Source organism: Camelus bactrianus, chromosome 18, assembly GCF_048773025.1.
Source record: "Camelus bactrianus isolate YW-2024 breed Bactrian camel chromosome 18, ASM4877302v1, whole genome shotgun sequence".
Lineage (NCBI taxonomy): Eukaryota > Metazoa > Chordata > Mammalia > Artiodactyla > Camelidae > Camelus > Camelus bactrianus.
The window spans coordinates 3,539,283-3,555,016 of NC_133556.1; the positions used below are offsets into that span (position 1 = coordinate 3,539,283).

A 15,734-nucleotide genomic window follows, 5' to 3' on the forward strand; every position below is an offset into this window, starting at 1 on the left:
AGAAAGCCTTCCCTTCCCCCAGACCAGGTCACAGTTCCGTTATCCCCTGGCACCATCCCTCCAAGTTTTCCTTAAAGGTGTTCATCATAGTGGAGAATTCAAGAACCATCAGTGTGAGTTTGGGGTTCACGTCTGTCGTCCCACCAGGCCAGTGCCACCCCCTTGAACTTTCTACAGTGATGGTATGTTCCATACCTGTGTTTAGTGGGATAAGCGCTAGCCACAGGTGGCTACCAGGCCCTTGAAATGTGACTTGTGCCGCTGAGGAACTGGATTCTTAATTGTAATTCATTTCAATTTAAATAGCCACGTGTGGCTCGTGGCCCCCTAGGGGACAGCACAGCAAGGATGTAAACTCTTGAGGGCAGGGACAATGTCTGAGCCCCCTTCCCCCTAGTACTGAATGGCTGCCTGAAATATAAGCTGAATGATGAATATGTGGAGTGAAGTCACCAATCAGTGGCAAGGGTCTCTGAATCTCCCAGCCCGTGTCCCTTGGGTGATTCCTGGGCAGAGCGTGTGTTCAAATCCTGCCACTGCCAGCTCCAAACTGCCTCAGAACCTCAGTTTCCGCACAAGGAAGAGGACTATCCTGCAACAGTGCGACCACGAGCCGCCTCCCTGTGTCCTTCCCACTGAGCTCCAGGAAGACGTGTCGGGAGGAAGGAGACAGCCCCGGGCTCCGAGCCCCCGCTGGGACCAAGACCCTCCCCCTCTTTGGGCGCCTGTTGGAGTGCAGTTCCATCAGGCAGGGAGAGCTTTGCAGAGGAGGAACATTCTGGTGAGAGATGATTTCAGACCATTAAGAGGATGAACCTCAGGTGGTCAGGACAGCCTCACGGGGGAGCCAGCCACCTGAGGAAGCAGGGAGCTTCCCGTCCCAGGGCAGGGCAGGGCGCACTGCAGAGGTGGCTGGAGGGTCAGAGCAGAGATGCCAAATGTCTGTAAAACAAGAAGATATCGTGTTGGTCTGAACCTTGACGTATCTGGCCTGTGGATCTGTCAGGCTTCCCAAGAATTAGGGTCAAACTCCAGCTTCCTCACTTATAAGGTGGCTAACCTGGGGCCAGCGGACCTGTCCTCCCCAAGCCTCAGTTTCCTAATGTGTAAAATGGGTGCTGAGAGGAAGCTGGGAGGCAATGAAGCATCCTCTGGCTTAGCCTGGCTTGGCTAAGATGACCAGCCTAGCTGCAGCCCCGGGAGGGAAGGAACAGGACCTAAAGGGTCAATCGTGTGCCTCAGCTGCACCTCCAGAGCCTCTCAAAGGAAAAGATTGATGGAGCTCCTGCTCACCAGTGCTCTTACAAGGGCTCAGCGAGCCCTGCAAGTGTTACTAATGTTCCCATTTCTCAGATGAGCACATGGACAGGAATGTGACTTCTTGGGGCCACATAGACAAGATATATGGCCCCAAACACCCTCCCACTGGGCCTCTGTCCTCAGTCAGTCAAGGTCTCTGCCTGAGACACACACGCCCACACCTACACCTGGCCAGGTGACTGCACCAGCTCAAGCACCCCTCCCACAGGAAGCCGTCTGAAGAAGCCTCTTGCCCAAGAGTAGACGGCTGTCCCCCTCCACCACCAGCCGAGTTTATGGTCCTTTATTACCTTATTTGCTTTTTGAAAGAGGCAAAATGATGATTGCTTTTTTTTAAATCCATATTTCTTAAGTATTTTTCAGGTTCATTGACGAGTTGTGATGTTATATCTACACCCAAGACACATCGACGTGATGAACTTCTCCAACTCCCCGTGTCCTGTATCACACGCGACCTCCGCTCTTTCTTCTCATTGTCACAGTCGGTATGGTACATTTGTTTGCCTACGTATTTATTCTGTCTTCCCATTAAGCTGAGTGCCTCATGAGGGCAGGAAACACACCTGGTTTCTTCTCCACTGAGTCCCATTCCCTGGCGCAATGCCTAACACAAACGGTGGGAGGGAGGGAGGTTCCAGAACGACAGCTCCTCCAGGGCAGTGTCTGTGTCTGAGACATCAGTATACAGTAGGCACTCAACTATTAATCTGTAATGAATAAGCAAGCAGCCCAAGGTGGAAACTTACTTGCAGCTCCCAGAACCCAGGGCTCACCACCACCCCTGAATTAAACCAAAAGAGCTGAAACTGTCCCGGAGGGACTCCCCTTCCCAGACCCTGGTTCCTGGACCTCTAAGGCTGCACAGGGTCAGGGGACGGAGCCACCGAAGCATCCTTGGTGCTGCTGCCGTGCACAGGTAGAGGCAGGCAGCCTGGGATTCTCTCGAAACAGGACCACTTCTGGAGGGCACGCGCTGCACCTGCAGTGCTGTTTCACGTACTAACCTAGGAAAACCTGCCTGGGTGAGCCGGGGGACCGCAGGCTCCTGTTTGGTTTTGGAAGCCATCACGAGGTCAAGTAGTCTCCTTCCCACAACAGAGTTAATCACCTTGTACTAACAGTAACATTTCTCACGTTCCTCCAGGCCTGGAGTTGACCACAAGCCCCGTGAGATGCTGGGCTAAGGGTGCCTTTCTGAGGGTCTGCATCCCTTCCTGAGATGGGCAGCAGTTGGTCATCACCGCCCCCACCGAGGTGCAATGGAGCCTGGGGGAGCAGGGGTTCCTGGAAGGGAGAGGCTTGATTTGGGGGATTTTGAGATTAATTTGGAGGTTGGTTTCTGTGCCTCTCCCCCTCTGGAGATGATAAGGTGGGCGGGGCAAGGAGGGGCCTCCCCAATGGGGTGCCTCTCCCCCTTCCCCCCCAGCCTCTGCCAGTGTTAGTTGCAGCATCTAGCAGCAGGGAGACCAGGCTTGGTCTCTCCTCCCCTTAGCTGACCTGCAATGCCAGGCAGACCCCACCCTCGAGGAGCTGGGCTGCCTCCCACACAGGGGTCTTCGGAGAACTAGGCCAGATCCACACTTCCAACTGGGCCCTGACTACTCACAAGGTAGAATCCAGATCTTGGCCAAGTACTCCCAGAGGCAACCACAACCATCTCTGCCAACCCAACATCCCCCTGCCCACAGGCCCAGGATGAGGGGATAGGGGCGGCCCTACAGACACCCCAGGGCAGTTCCTAGGTCACTCCAGTGAATGGGCAGATTAAGTGCTGACGCCTTATTCATGTCCCCTGGGCCTCAACAGGGCAGGCACAGGAGAGAGAGAGAGGGCCAGGGAAGCCCCAGCCCCAAACCCTGGAGGACACCAAGCTCAGAAAATTAGGGAGCAGCACACAAAACAGCTGACGTGTGGGTACAACTCTGGCTCCCCACCTTTCAAGCATCTGATCTCAGAACTCGGTGAGAAATAAGGTGTGTAAGGGTCAAGCCAGGAAATTCATTTAGAAACAAGAGGCCAGAATCTGCCTACATAACCCTCATGTCTCCAAGATCCTTTAAGATCAAAAGTGCCCCAAAGCACCCCCACTGCCCCAGCCTCTTCCCAACACCACCAGCCACAAAGCCATGTGTTTCTTTAAGGTGTGCACTTTATTGAACTGGTCTCAAGTCAGTGTACAGGTAAGCCCTGGCTGCCTCTGCGCCTCAACCCGCTCTCAGGGGGACCAAAAGCCTTCATACATCTCAAGTTGGGGGACAAAAAAGGGGGGTCATGATGGCTGACCATTCAAAAAAAAAACAAACAAAAACAAGTATTAAGGCAAAGATTAAAAAAAAATTTGGAGTACATAATTTACACAAAAGCAATGCTATCACCCTCCCCTGTGTGGACTCGGGCGAGGACTGGCCCTTCTCCTTAGAGAGGCGGGGCTGCTTTTGGGAAGGCAAGGGACTTCCTGTAACAATGCATCTCACGATATTTGGAATGACTTAAAAAAAAAAAAAAACAATGTACAATCAAAGTCCTCGGCCACATTGTAGAACTTTGGGGATGCTCGATCCAACCGACTGCTGTCACCTTCACCGTTCCAGTTTTTAAATCCTGAGTCAAGCGCCAAAAACAAAAAAAATTCAAAAAAAAAAAAAAAAACACCAAATAAAGCCATGCCAATCTCATCTCGTTTTCTGCGCAAGTTAGGTTTTGTCAAGAGAAGGGTGGAACGTAACTAAGTCCGCCTAGAAGCATTTGCGGTGGACGATGGAGGGGCCGGACTCATCGTACTCCTGCTTGCTGATCCACATCTGCTGGAAGGTGGACAGCGAGGCCAGGATGGAGCCACCAATCCACACGGAGTACTTGCGCTCAGGGGGAGCGATGATCTGGGAAGAGAAGAGGACAGTTGGCATGAGGGTTCTGGGTGTCACAGCCCTGGGACCTGAGGGACCCACGCCAACATGGTTGCCTCAATGTCCATCTGCACCCAGGTGGGATCTCACCCGCCACATGACCAGGGCAGCTCAGGCTGGACACTCACCTTGATCTTCATCGTGCTGGGGGCCAGGGCAGTGATCTCCTTCTGCATCCTGTCGGCGATGCCGGGGTACATGGTGGTCCCACCGGACAGCACCGTGTTAGCGTAGAGGTCCTTGCGGATGTCGACATCACACTTCATGATGGAGTTGAAGGTAGTCTCATGGATACCACAGGATTCCATGCCTGGGGGGAGACATTAGTCAGACTTAGCATCCAGTGTGGCCACAGGGTGACCCTCGCTGGGGGGCGGGCATGAGGCCTCCTCACTCACCCAGGAAGGAGGGCTGGAAGAGAGCCTCGGGGCAGCGGAAGCGCTCATTGCCGATGGTGATGACCTGACCGTCAGGCAGCTCGTAGCTCTTCTCCAGGGAGGAGCTGGAGGCAGCAGTGGCCATCTCCTGCTCGAAGTCCAGGGCGACGTAGCAGAGCTTCTCCTTGATGTCACGCACGATTTCCCGCTCGGCCGTGGTGGTGAAGCTGTAGCCACGCTCCGTGAGGATCTTCATGAGGTAGTCCGTCAGGTCCCGGCCAGCCAGGTCCAGACGCAGGATGGCGTGGGGGAGGGCGTACCCCTCGTAGATGGGCACAGTGTGAGTGACCCCATCACCGGAGTCCATCACGATGCCAGTGGTGCGGCCAGAGGCGTACAGGGACAGCACGGCCTGGATGGCCACGTACATGGCTGGGGTGTTGAAGGTCTCGAACATGATCTGGAGGGAGATGGGCCAGGTCACACTCAAGAGGCCAGGAGGAGCAGTCAGGCCAGACTGGGGACATGCAGAGAGTGCAAGGAACACGGCTAGGTGTGCTGGGGATCCCGGGACAGGGACTCACTCCAGACATATTGTGCACCTACTGAATACACACTGAGACCACTTTATGGCAGCCTCGTTGGCTTTGTCACACAAGCCAGTGTTAGTACCTACACCCACAGCACTTTATGCTTTAAACCTACTCAGAAAGGCAAACACGAAAAAAAGATTCCATCTGGGGAAAAGCAAATAGAACCTGCAGAGTTCCAAAGAAGACTCAGGTCAGAGAAGAAAGTCCTAGGAAAATGGCAGAAGAAAGAACACGTGAGAAAGGGTGTGGCAGAGACAAGGAGGGGGTGGCCACCCAGGTGAGGCCAGCGGGCCACTGACCTGGGTCATCTTCTCACGGTTGGCCTTGGGGTTCAGGGGAGCCTCAGTCAGCAGCACGGGGTGCTCCTCGGGGGCCACACGCAGCTCATTGTAGAAGGTGTGGTGCCAGATCTTCTCCATGTCGTCCCAGTTGGTGACGATGCCATGCTCAATGGGGTACTTGAGAGTCAGGATGCCTCTCTTGCTCTGGGCCTCGTCACCCACATAGGAGTCCTTCTGGCCCATGCCCACCATGACGCCCTGCGGAAGGAAGGGCAAGGCGCCTTCATCACCCCACAGCCCCACCGACCCTCACCTGGAAAGCCCAAGGCCTCCCCTCCCCGTCTGCCTGCTCCCGAGAGGGCAGGCCCCACCCACCAAGTCCGACCGGAGGCTGACGCCCTACCTGATGCCGGGGGCGACCCACGATGGAGGGGAAGACAGCCCGGGGGGCATCGTCGCCTGCGAAGCCGGCCTTGCACATGCCGGAGCCGTTGTCGACCACGAGCGCAGCAATATCGTCATCCATGGCGAACTGCGCGGAGAGCAGGGCAGTGAGCCGGGGGTCGGGCGCGGCCGCCCCCGCCCTACTCACTTCCGGCGCGCAGCGCCATCGAGCCGCCAGGGGGCGTCGGCGCGCGCAGAGATTGGGGACAAAGGAAGCCGGCCGGCCGCGTTATTACCATAAAAGGCAAACGCTGGCTGGAGGCGGCCCCGCGGCGCGCGGCAGGAAGCCAGGCCTCCGCCCCCTCCCCACCGGGCGCCGGCCCCGCCCCGCCCAAAAAGCGCCACCCGGCGGGCGCGCGGCGGCCACACCCGCGGGAGCCGGCGGCGCGGGAAGTGCGCGCAGGCGCTTTCGCACCGCGGCGACCCCACCCCTTCCGGCCGACCGCCCCGCCCTCGCCTCCTGGGCTTAGCGCGCACGCGCACAAGCACGCGCACCGGTGTCCCCAGCCCCCACCCGGCTTGGTTGCCCCACCGCGCCTACCCACCCACCCACCCACCTTCCTGCCCCGCTGCCCCGCAGTCCCGCGGGCAGAGCGAGCTGCCCGCCCGTTCCGACAAAGACCCGAGGCCTCCCCGGCCCCGACGGAAACACCCTGGGAGCGCAGCCCCGGCCCCGAGCGCGGAGCGCATGAGTCCGCTCCTCGCACCCCGGCGGCTGTCCATGGGGCGCCGGGGCTGCCTGCCCGGAGGAGGCGCGGGTCCTGCGGCCGGTCAGGGCACGGCCGGCGCGGGGCCCTACCTGGTGGTGGTGTAGACCGGCGGCGAAGGCGGAGCGGAGAGGGGCCTGTGCTGGCGGAGTGGACGCGGTCGCGGCTGTGGCTGCGCGTCGCGCCGCTGGGTTTTATAGGACGCCGCCGCGGCCGCTCGAGCCATAAAAGGCAACTTTCGAAACGGCGAGCGCTGATTGGCCCCGCGCCGCTCACTCACCGGCCTCGCCGCACAGTGCAGCATTTTTTTACCCCCTCTCCCCTCCTTTTACAAAAAAAAAAAAGAGGGGGGGAGATGGATTGGGAGAGAGCGAGAGCGAGATTGAGGAAGAGGAGGAGGGACAGAGTTTTGGCGTTGGCCGCCCTGGGGTGCTGGGCCCGCGGGCGGGGGGCGCGCCTTGGGCCGCCGCCGCTGCCCCGCTGAGCAGTGCTCGGTACGGGCCCTCATGACCAGGCCTGCACCGGCCTGCCTGTCTCCGGGTCCCCCCAACCCCGGGACCCTCCGGGTGTGGATGCCCCGGTGCAGTGAGCGCCCCGTTGGGCAAGGGTCAGCACGGATGCCACGGTCCCGGTAGCTGTGGGTGCATGCTTAAGAAGCAGCTGTTGGTGGGAAGGAGGGGTCAGAGGGTCACACGCCTTGCCAACTACCCAGAAAGTCTGCTTTGGGGGCCTCTGACTCGGGGTGTTGAGCTTGCTAAGTGGGGCTTCTCCTCCGCCTGCTAAGGGAGCACATTGCTAAGAGACCTGGGGCTGAGGGCTACAGGGTGGCATAGGGGAGGCAGAGGGGCCTTCCAACCACAGGCCCCAGGGACAGGGCAGGCCCCAGGGACCAGTGGCTGGAAGTCCTCTGTGAGGAGGGCTCCAAGCCTCCCCTGCTGCAGGCCTGGGGAGAGGTGGGCTCTGTAGAACAGAAAAACTGTTCCCGTGGAGTCGGGCTGCCTGGTCACACCCAGCCAAGGCCTGGCCTGGGCCGTTAGCCGGCAGGCAGGGCCACTCAGCACAGCTCTAGGGCTTAGGGCCCACCTCCGTCGTCTGTCGTCCCCACAGCTGAACTGCCCTCCAAGACCATCTGGAGGCCATCAAGGACCAAGAAAGGACACTCAATGTGCCAGAGAGGAGTTAGAGTGAAGGGGGCGGGGCAGCCGGGACAGTTGCTGAAGCCCAGCTCCCCTCAGAGAAGACCCTCTCATGTACCCGCTCCTGCCCTGGGTCTCTCCATCAAACACTGGGCCAGACCTGGGTGCCCCGGAGTGTTCTGGGTGGTTTCCAGTCTGGCAGGTAGAGCCTGCACCCAGATAGTGGCCAACAGTGGTCTGTGTGGCAGAAGGAAGCCCAGGGGCCATGGAACCCGAGAGGGGCATTTGGCTCAGCCTGGAGGAGCACACACCCTCTCAGAGGTGGTGACAAGCTGAATGTTCACACAAAGGAAAGTCGGGAAGGGTGGTCTAGGTGGGGACCCTGACCTGTCGCCACAGGTCTCTCTCCAGCGCCCCAGGTCGGCCCAGGGCTTTGCTACACATAGTAGGTGCTCGCTGAGTATGTGTTGAAACCAGCAAAGGAGTAGTCCATATATGGATGTGGAATCTGGCCAGGGACGAGGCAGCTTAGTCCAGCCCACTGTAGGAGGCTAGTGGCGGGGCACTTTGAAGGTTGCAGAGGCTACAACCAGGTAGGAAGGGTGACATTCTCCCAGCGCATAGCAGAGCCCACACGCCCAGATCCACATGCTCTCAGCAGCTCCCCCGGCACCGCCCCAGGCCTGGGAGAATGTTCCCAGTCCCCTGTCCACTCCCTGCCTCCTGGGGGCCGGACTGCCCTGTCCCTGGCCTTGTGTCTCTCAGTCATGGGCGTCTGGCCAGCCACCTTGAGGCCTGCCAACCCTGTGATTAAGGACTGGGGTGAGGGTGGGGGAGTGGCCCTTTTCGCTGCTGGTTGATGAGGGCTGCTTCTGGCTATTCACTGAAACTGGTAGGATGCTGGGCAGATTGGGACCAGGGCTGCAGGGCAAGGCATGGATGGGGGACTCCAGGCAGCTACATGAGATGGAGAGCAAGTCTGATCCCCAAGCAGGACCTGAGCTGCCACCTCACCTCTACTCAACCGGGGGCCAGCAGGAGCACCAGCCCAACTGACCTCAGGCTGGGATACACTGGCTCTCTGCAGCAGCCTGGTGGTCTCCTATGCATCCTTCAGGGCACATCCCAGAAGGCCCCTCCCTGGGGGAGGCCTTTAGCATCTGCAGCATACACCTCCTCCCACCGTACCCTCCCCAGGACCCTGATCTGTTGAATGAACAAGTGGCCTGGATGTCCTCAGCCCTGAGAAAGGACCCTGGGAAGATGGAGGGTTGGGAGGGGGCCTGGGCCACAAGCCTAGGGGGGAGGGGAGAAGCTGAAGAGAGAAAGCCAGCGGGAGGAGGAAAAGAGGAAGTGGAGCGGCCGGAGGAAGAGGGAGGAGACCTGCGGGAGAGGAAGTGAACAGGTTCCCCCACTCTCTTTCCCTTGCAGGGAGTTTTCAGAGCTGTCACCCGGGCAGGCACACAGCCCCCGGGGCCCTTAGCCAGCTCTCAGCCAATGGGGACTGCACTTGCCTTTCTGGTGCTTTTTTTTTTTTTTTATCTTGTGGTTCCCCTCCCTGCAAGGCCTCCAGGCCAGGGGACATTCACAGTCCATACCAAAGGACCACTCCCTGCCTTCTTCCAAAACTGGCCATCCAGCCTCCTACCTCTGGGTATCCTGGCCCCACTGCTGCTCTGCCCCGCAGGGACCCCAAGCCCTATTTTTCAGAAGAAGAAACTGAGGTGGGACTAAGAAAGGGAGTTTGGACTGTTGGCTCCAGGAGGACAGAGACCCTGCACACAGCAGGTGCCCAGCAAGGGGCAACTGATGAATGAGGAGAAACAATCCAGCAAACATACCCTTTTCACAGATGAGGAAACTGAGGCTGGACTGGAAAAAGGATCCAGTGTGAAGGATTCTAGGTGCAGGGCCCCTGGCAGCCTTTCACTGCCCCTCCCCAGGTAATGTGTCCCCTGGCGTGTTCCCAGGGACTGGGGCAAAGTCTGAATCCCTGGGTCCCACCTTGCTCCTCAGCATTTATCTCCTGAGGCCCAGAGAGGACAGCCACTAGCCCTGGTCACACAACAATGGTTCCTGAGGCCCCAAGCCTGCTCTCTCAGCCAACTCTTTCCCCTGCCCTTCTCCCCTGCTCTTAGGATGGTCTCAAGAGGAGATTCTGGACCTCAAGATTCCTAAGGTCCTAGGAGGGACTGGACCCGGAATTCTTCTGCCACCTGCCCAATTTTTCCTCAGCCTTCAGGGCCAGCTCTTTGGGCTGCCCCCCTCCAGGCAGCCCACCATGATTTCCTCCCTTCTCGACCATAACAGCAGTGGCTTTCCTGCTCAGAGAGGGGAAGCAACCCAGCCAGGATCACACAGCAAGAGCACCAGCAGGAGCTGAACTTCCTGGATCATGCTGCTCCTATGTCCCAGCACTAACCAGCCAGGCGTGCTTCCAGAGAGGAAGAGCACCAGACACTGTTTTGAGCAATACCCTGAGTAAAGCAGGTGTGATCCCTGAGACAGACCTCCAACAAGAGAGCAAGAGAGAGCAAGTTCTGATGTCCGAGAAGGAAAACAGAGGAAAGGAAGGAGTCAGGGAAGGCCCTCTGAGGAGGCGCCCAGCCAGCTGAAGGGCTGGGCCCTGTGTGCTCTCCTGGGCACCAGCCAGGGCCTCGGTCCCCACCCTGACCCAGCCTCTCGCCAGAGTCTCTGCCAGGGCTGTCACTGGGCGGCCTCCAGCCCGCCGCCCTGGGCCTCCCCTCCTCCCTGACAGAGTCATCGGCCCAAGGGGGATCCCTGCCCTGGAGAAACTGGGAACTTCTGACACTTCTTGGGAGAGTTTTTAAAAATCCTTAGAAACTACCCTCACTCTTTCTGTCCCCCAGGGCACCCAGAGAAACACCCAGCCCTCCCGGGAAGTTCCCAGCCTCGCTTATTTGATTGAACTTTTCAGAAATAGATATAAGGTTCCCTGGGCTTCCCCCACTGCACACACACCAGCTGAGCCCTTTCTTCTGACCCTGAGCCCTTCTACTGGGAGAGCTAGTGTCCCCTTTCTCTGGATGGGACTCCAAGATGGCCCAGCCAGACCCTGAGTGCTGAGAGGGTGACAGCCGTCCCAGGCAGACTGGGGGATGTGGGGACCCTGGGGGCATCCTGGCCTCAGCCTCACCACCCCTGAGTTGTGGTCCCAGGAGGTCTCTGAGGTCCACTCCCTTCCTAGGTCCAATCAGCCCACCCAGAGTGGGTGGTGACCTGCTCCGAGTCACCTGGAGGCCAAGGTAGCCCTCAGACGCCAGGCTCCTCTGGTTCTCCAGACAGGTTGGACCAAGTGGGGCGGGTTCACAGCAACTTCAAGTTCAGGTCACGCAGGGTTCTGGAGGCTCCTGGGTGTTAGCAAACAATGCCCACACGGGAACAGCAAAGACAGGAGGCCCAAGGGACCTTGAGCCTCAGGCCTCTGTCCCTGCGCCGCGGAAAGGGCAAGGGCATTGGGCACCCAGGGGGCCAGAAGCAGTCAGTGACTTGGGCTCTCAAGTCTCAGGCCCAGGGCTGGACACCCAGGGCCGCGGCCAGTGTTGGGGGCTCCACCCCTTCCTAGATGGGTGGCCTCATTCTTGCTACTTGACTGCCTGGGCCAGAAATGCCCCTGGAGCTGGGGGAGTGGAGGCACAAGGGGAGGCCCTTCCAGAAGAGGCCTGAGGAAGTGAAAGGGGAAGGGAAGTGGGAAGGGAGCTGTTGGGAAAGTGCCGGCGGGCTGGGTGAGGCTGACTCACAGCCACAGGCTCACCCACCTTGGGACGCAGCCAGGCCACCCCGTCCAGGAGAGGACAGGGAAGGCAGAGTCCCCGAGGAAGGGCCAAGCCAAGCCTGCATCACCACACAGAGAGCTCACAGCACCCCCATGGCCAAGCAGGCATCTCCCCATTTCTCAGACAGGCAAACTGAGACCAGCGAGAGCAGGCAAATCGGCCTCACAGTTAATAACACACTATTACCAGAATGTACTGGAATCTGGGAGTCCAAGGGCCAGGCGCGGGGCCAAGGCCCACTGCAAGCCTCGAAGGGCCTGCTACAGCCCCATGTTCTAGGTGGGGAAACTGAGGCTCAGAGTAGCCAGTGCGCTGGGCTCCCTGCAGGGGCCTGGGGCACACACGAGGCCCCACGTGGGGCACTTCTCAGCCAGTGCTGGCTCCTCTGGGCTGGGGCCTGGGTCCCATCCAAGTGGAAACCCAATCGACTCAGTCATGCAGCTGCATAACCAGCCCTCCTCGGCCAGAAATCTCAGCCACCGGCTGGGCTGGCCCAGAACCTGAGCCCGCCCTGTGGCCTGAGCTTCCTTGTGTCTCCCCAGCATGTGGCCCCGTGCCAGCTGCTGGGGATACCTGGGGACCCCCTACCCCGACCTGCACTGTCCACTGGGGACGCAGTCCTGATGTGATGAACTTGGTTCTCTGTGAGCCCAGAGAAGGCCCCGAACTCATGGGCTGGGGTTTGATAGGTCAGGTGGGGAAGGGGTTTCCCCTGGAGAACAGGCCTTTGTTGGGGGCCGGGGACAGAGACCAGGGCTGCCCTTCCCTCAAGGGGCCCCACTCCCTCCATCTCCCAGGAGAGAGTTACTCCCACTAGGGAGTCATTGGGCTGTCTAATTATGTCACCTGGCCTGCTGAGACCCATGGCATGGGGACACACAGATGCATCTGGGGACACATGGGGCCACAGCTGTGACCTAGGACAGGTAGGGGCGAGGCTGGGGTGTCAGTCCAGACCCAGGGAGGACTCAGCAGTAAACCCCGCTGTGCCCTGGCCTAGGTGCGCCATGCCTGCTTAGCAAGGCCGGAGCGAAGGGAGCCTCTGTGCAGGTGGGGCTCCCCAGGAAAGAAAGTGACATCCTCCCCTAGGGCCACGAGGTCTCACAGAACAGTCTGCTCAGCACCACATCTTTTGGGGACTCTCGTCTTTCCTTCTGGGATCCACCCTCAGGACCTGTGTTAAGTAGGATTCAATTCTATCACTCACCCCTGCGTGTCCTTGGAAAGTGACCTGGCATCTCTGAGCCTGCCACGGTCAGCAAGAGGGTGTATGGATGGCGTCATCTGGGTGGGCCTTCTGGGCCATTCAGGGGATTGTCACAGCCTGGAATCTGGACATCACCTGCTACTTACCCAAGGGGGAACCAAGGCCCAGAGAGGGGCAGAGTCTCTCCCAGTGTCACACAGCACATGTGGCAAGCCAGAGCCCAGGCCTGGGGCGCTGGGGGTGTGTATTTTGTGTGCTGCCAGGATGGTAAGGATGAGATTGAATTTTCTGCGGGGCGAGCCAGGCTGGTGTGTCTCGGGTGAGTGCAGGACCCCGCTCCCCCAGATCAGGAGGGATGTGACCAAGAGGGCTGAGCTGCTGGGACAGCTCCTTCGGGGTGGAAGCTCACATCTGGTGGCCCAGGTCTGGCCACACCCAGCCCTGCGGACCTGCACAGCCTCATCCCCCATCCGACAGACTCTGGGTCCCTCAACCGGCCAGGCTCAGGGGCCTCCTTTCTGCACCCAGTTGCCCCCAAGGCCCGGCTGCTCCCTCTCTGCAGGCTGGGGAGAGGGTACCCTGGAGGGCAGGGCCCAGGCTGGATCGTCTTGGTTCCCGGACACGTAGGCAGTGGGACAGCAGAAGTGAGTGGAAAGTTACACGTGTCCAGCTTGGTCACCTCTACTGGGGAACACAGCTGAGCTGGTTGTGTGTTGGTGGCCTTGGCAAACTCACCCACCTACATTGCAGTGCCTTAGGGAAGGGACAGGTGAGCGGAGAGAGACGCGAGAGCTGGGCCTGCCCAGAGCGAGTCCGCGGCGGCCACTGCTGGTGATGTGGGCCAGGCATGCTGTGTCTTTGGGACATGAAGGCCATGGTAGCTCAGCTCTGTGCCAGGCTTGCCGGGGGTGGGGGTGCAGGAAGGGAGGGGCTTCAATGGGGGACTAGGGATGGTGCTCACTGGCCCCCCCCAGCCATCTCTCAGTTGGTCCCTTGCATCCTGGGCCATCTCCAGGAGGCAGAGGGGGGAAGTGTCAGGAAAAAAGACCCTCTGCTCCATGTACATGTGTCTGTGCGTTTGTGTGAGTGTGTGCCGTGTGTGCATCAGCGTGCCTCTCGCTGGTCTCCGTGCCCGTCAAACACAGCAGGGCCCGGGAGGGGTGGATGGTGAGGAGGAGGGAGCCAGCCGCTGCCACCTTCTCCTTCCCATCCTTCTGGATTGTTCTTCCACCAGAGACTCCTGACAGCATCTGAGCCAGAAAGAGAGAGGAAAAGGCGGGAAGGGAATAAGCGGAAGACCTGAAGGGGCACTATAAACAGGAGGCCACCCGGATCTGCACATCACCAGGAAAGATAAAACGAGGCTCAAGATCACGGGTCCCCTGGGAAATGCAAATGAAAACCACACAAGACACCACTGCACCTTCATGGGCCAGAGCAAATTCTCTGTGATCCTGCGTTCGTGGGTTGATGGTTGGGGGAGCAAATCTGCCGTCGGAAGTCAGGACAGTGGTGCCCCTGGGGGAGTACTGACCAGAAAGGGCATGAGGGAGGCTTCTGGGACCTGGGAACGTCTCCTGATCTGGGTACTGGGTTCCTGTGATTGTTCACTTTGTGGCCATTCATGTAGCTGCATACGAATGATGCACACACTTTCCTGAGGTGGTAAGCAGTTTGGGAGCACGGCCCCACCACCACCAGCCTCACCTCTGGCTCCAGACACGCTGGCTTCTAGTCCTTAGAGCACCAAACTCCCGCCTGCCTCAGGGCCTTTGCACTTGCTGTTTTCTCTGTAATGAACCCTTCTTCCCACACACATCTTTTCTGCTTCTCTAAGCTCTGCTTAGCCTTGAGGGCTCTGTGTAAACATCACCTCTTCTAGGAAGCCCTCCCTGACCTCTAGATAAGGGCAAAGTTTTGTGGCTCCTGTACCTCTTTGTCATGCTCATCACGTGATGACTGGATTACTGGATGTATCTGCATGATTATAAATTTACTCTTTCCCTCCACGCTCCATGGGGGACCACACTGATTTTGATTGCTGTGGGATCCCCATTTCATTGTGTATAGTTAGTGAAGTTTTTGGCTTCAATTTGGCAGAATGAAGGAAGGAAGGAAGAAAAAAAGGAAGGAAGGATAAAAAGGAGGAAGGAAGGGAGGAAGGAAGTGAGGAAGGAAGGAAGGATGGATGGATCCAGTTCTCTACAGAAGGGACAAAGGCAGAGGTGACAGGAATGGATGTGTTGTCTCTTCAGGGTGTGAGTATCCTGTCCCAGGAGGGTGTGGGCACAGCCCTGGCAGGAATGGTATCCCAGGACTGCCAAAGTTGATGAGGAATAAGCCCAGGGAGGAAGAGGTTGGGCCAGCTCAGTGCTCACACCTTCCAGCGGATGTTGGTGGGAGGAGAGTATGAGAGGGTGGGTATCACAGGAAGTCCTTAGGTCTCTGGGGTGCAGCTGACTCACCTCATGTCAGATAACACTCATGGGTCAGACTCCAACCTTGTTCTCCAGAGGTCCCTAGGGAAAACAACTGTCTGATATCCTGAATGTGTGAGGAGCTGATCTGGAAGGAGAGCAACCCAGCCTGAGGATCAAGCAAGGCTTTCCATAGGAGTGGTATTTTTGGCTGGGCTTTGAAGTTTGAATAGGAGTTCACAAAGGAGACAATTTAGAGGGGGCTTGACAGAAGGGTATACTGAGAGAACTGCAAATATCTAATGTGGCTGGGCACTTTGGGAATTGAGTCTGTAGAAACCTCAGTGCGGAGATCTGGGCTCAACACCATTTTTGTTCTGGCCAACCCTCAGTAGAGTACATGGAGGCCCCAACAGATAAAGAGCCCAACTGGGTGAGCAGGGTTGGGGTGTGCATGGGGTGGAGGGAGCCCTCTTAGCATGGTTCAGAGGGGGCTGTGAGTCCTTTACCCTTGGGAGGAATGTGCTGGGCCTTGAACTTGGGCCCTAG

At 58.5% G+C, this 15,734-nt stretch overlaps 1 protein-coding gene across 1 annotated transcript; it reads right to left on the minus strand.

The window, feature by feature from the left end:
- Positions 1-3,451: 3,451 nt before the first annotated feature.
- ACTB (actin beta) lies at positions 3,452-6,868 on the minus strand. Its single transcript, XM_074345616.1, has 6 exons — positions 6,721-6,868; positions 5,881-6,009; positions 5,496-5,735; positions 4,625-5,063; positions 4,355-4,536; positions 3,452-4,199 (listed from the first exon to the last, which is right to left on the minus strand). The coding sequence occupies exons 2-6, from the start codon at positions 6,001-6,003 to the stop codon at positions 4,056-4,058; spliced, it is 1,128 nt and encodes a 375-aa protein (XP_074201717.1). The 5' UTR covers positions 6,004-6,009; positions 6,721-6,868; the 3' UTR covers positions 3,452-4,055.
- Positions 6,869-15,734: the final 8,866 nt, after the last annotated feature.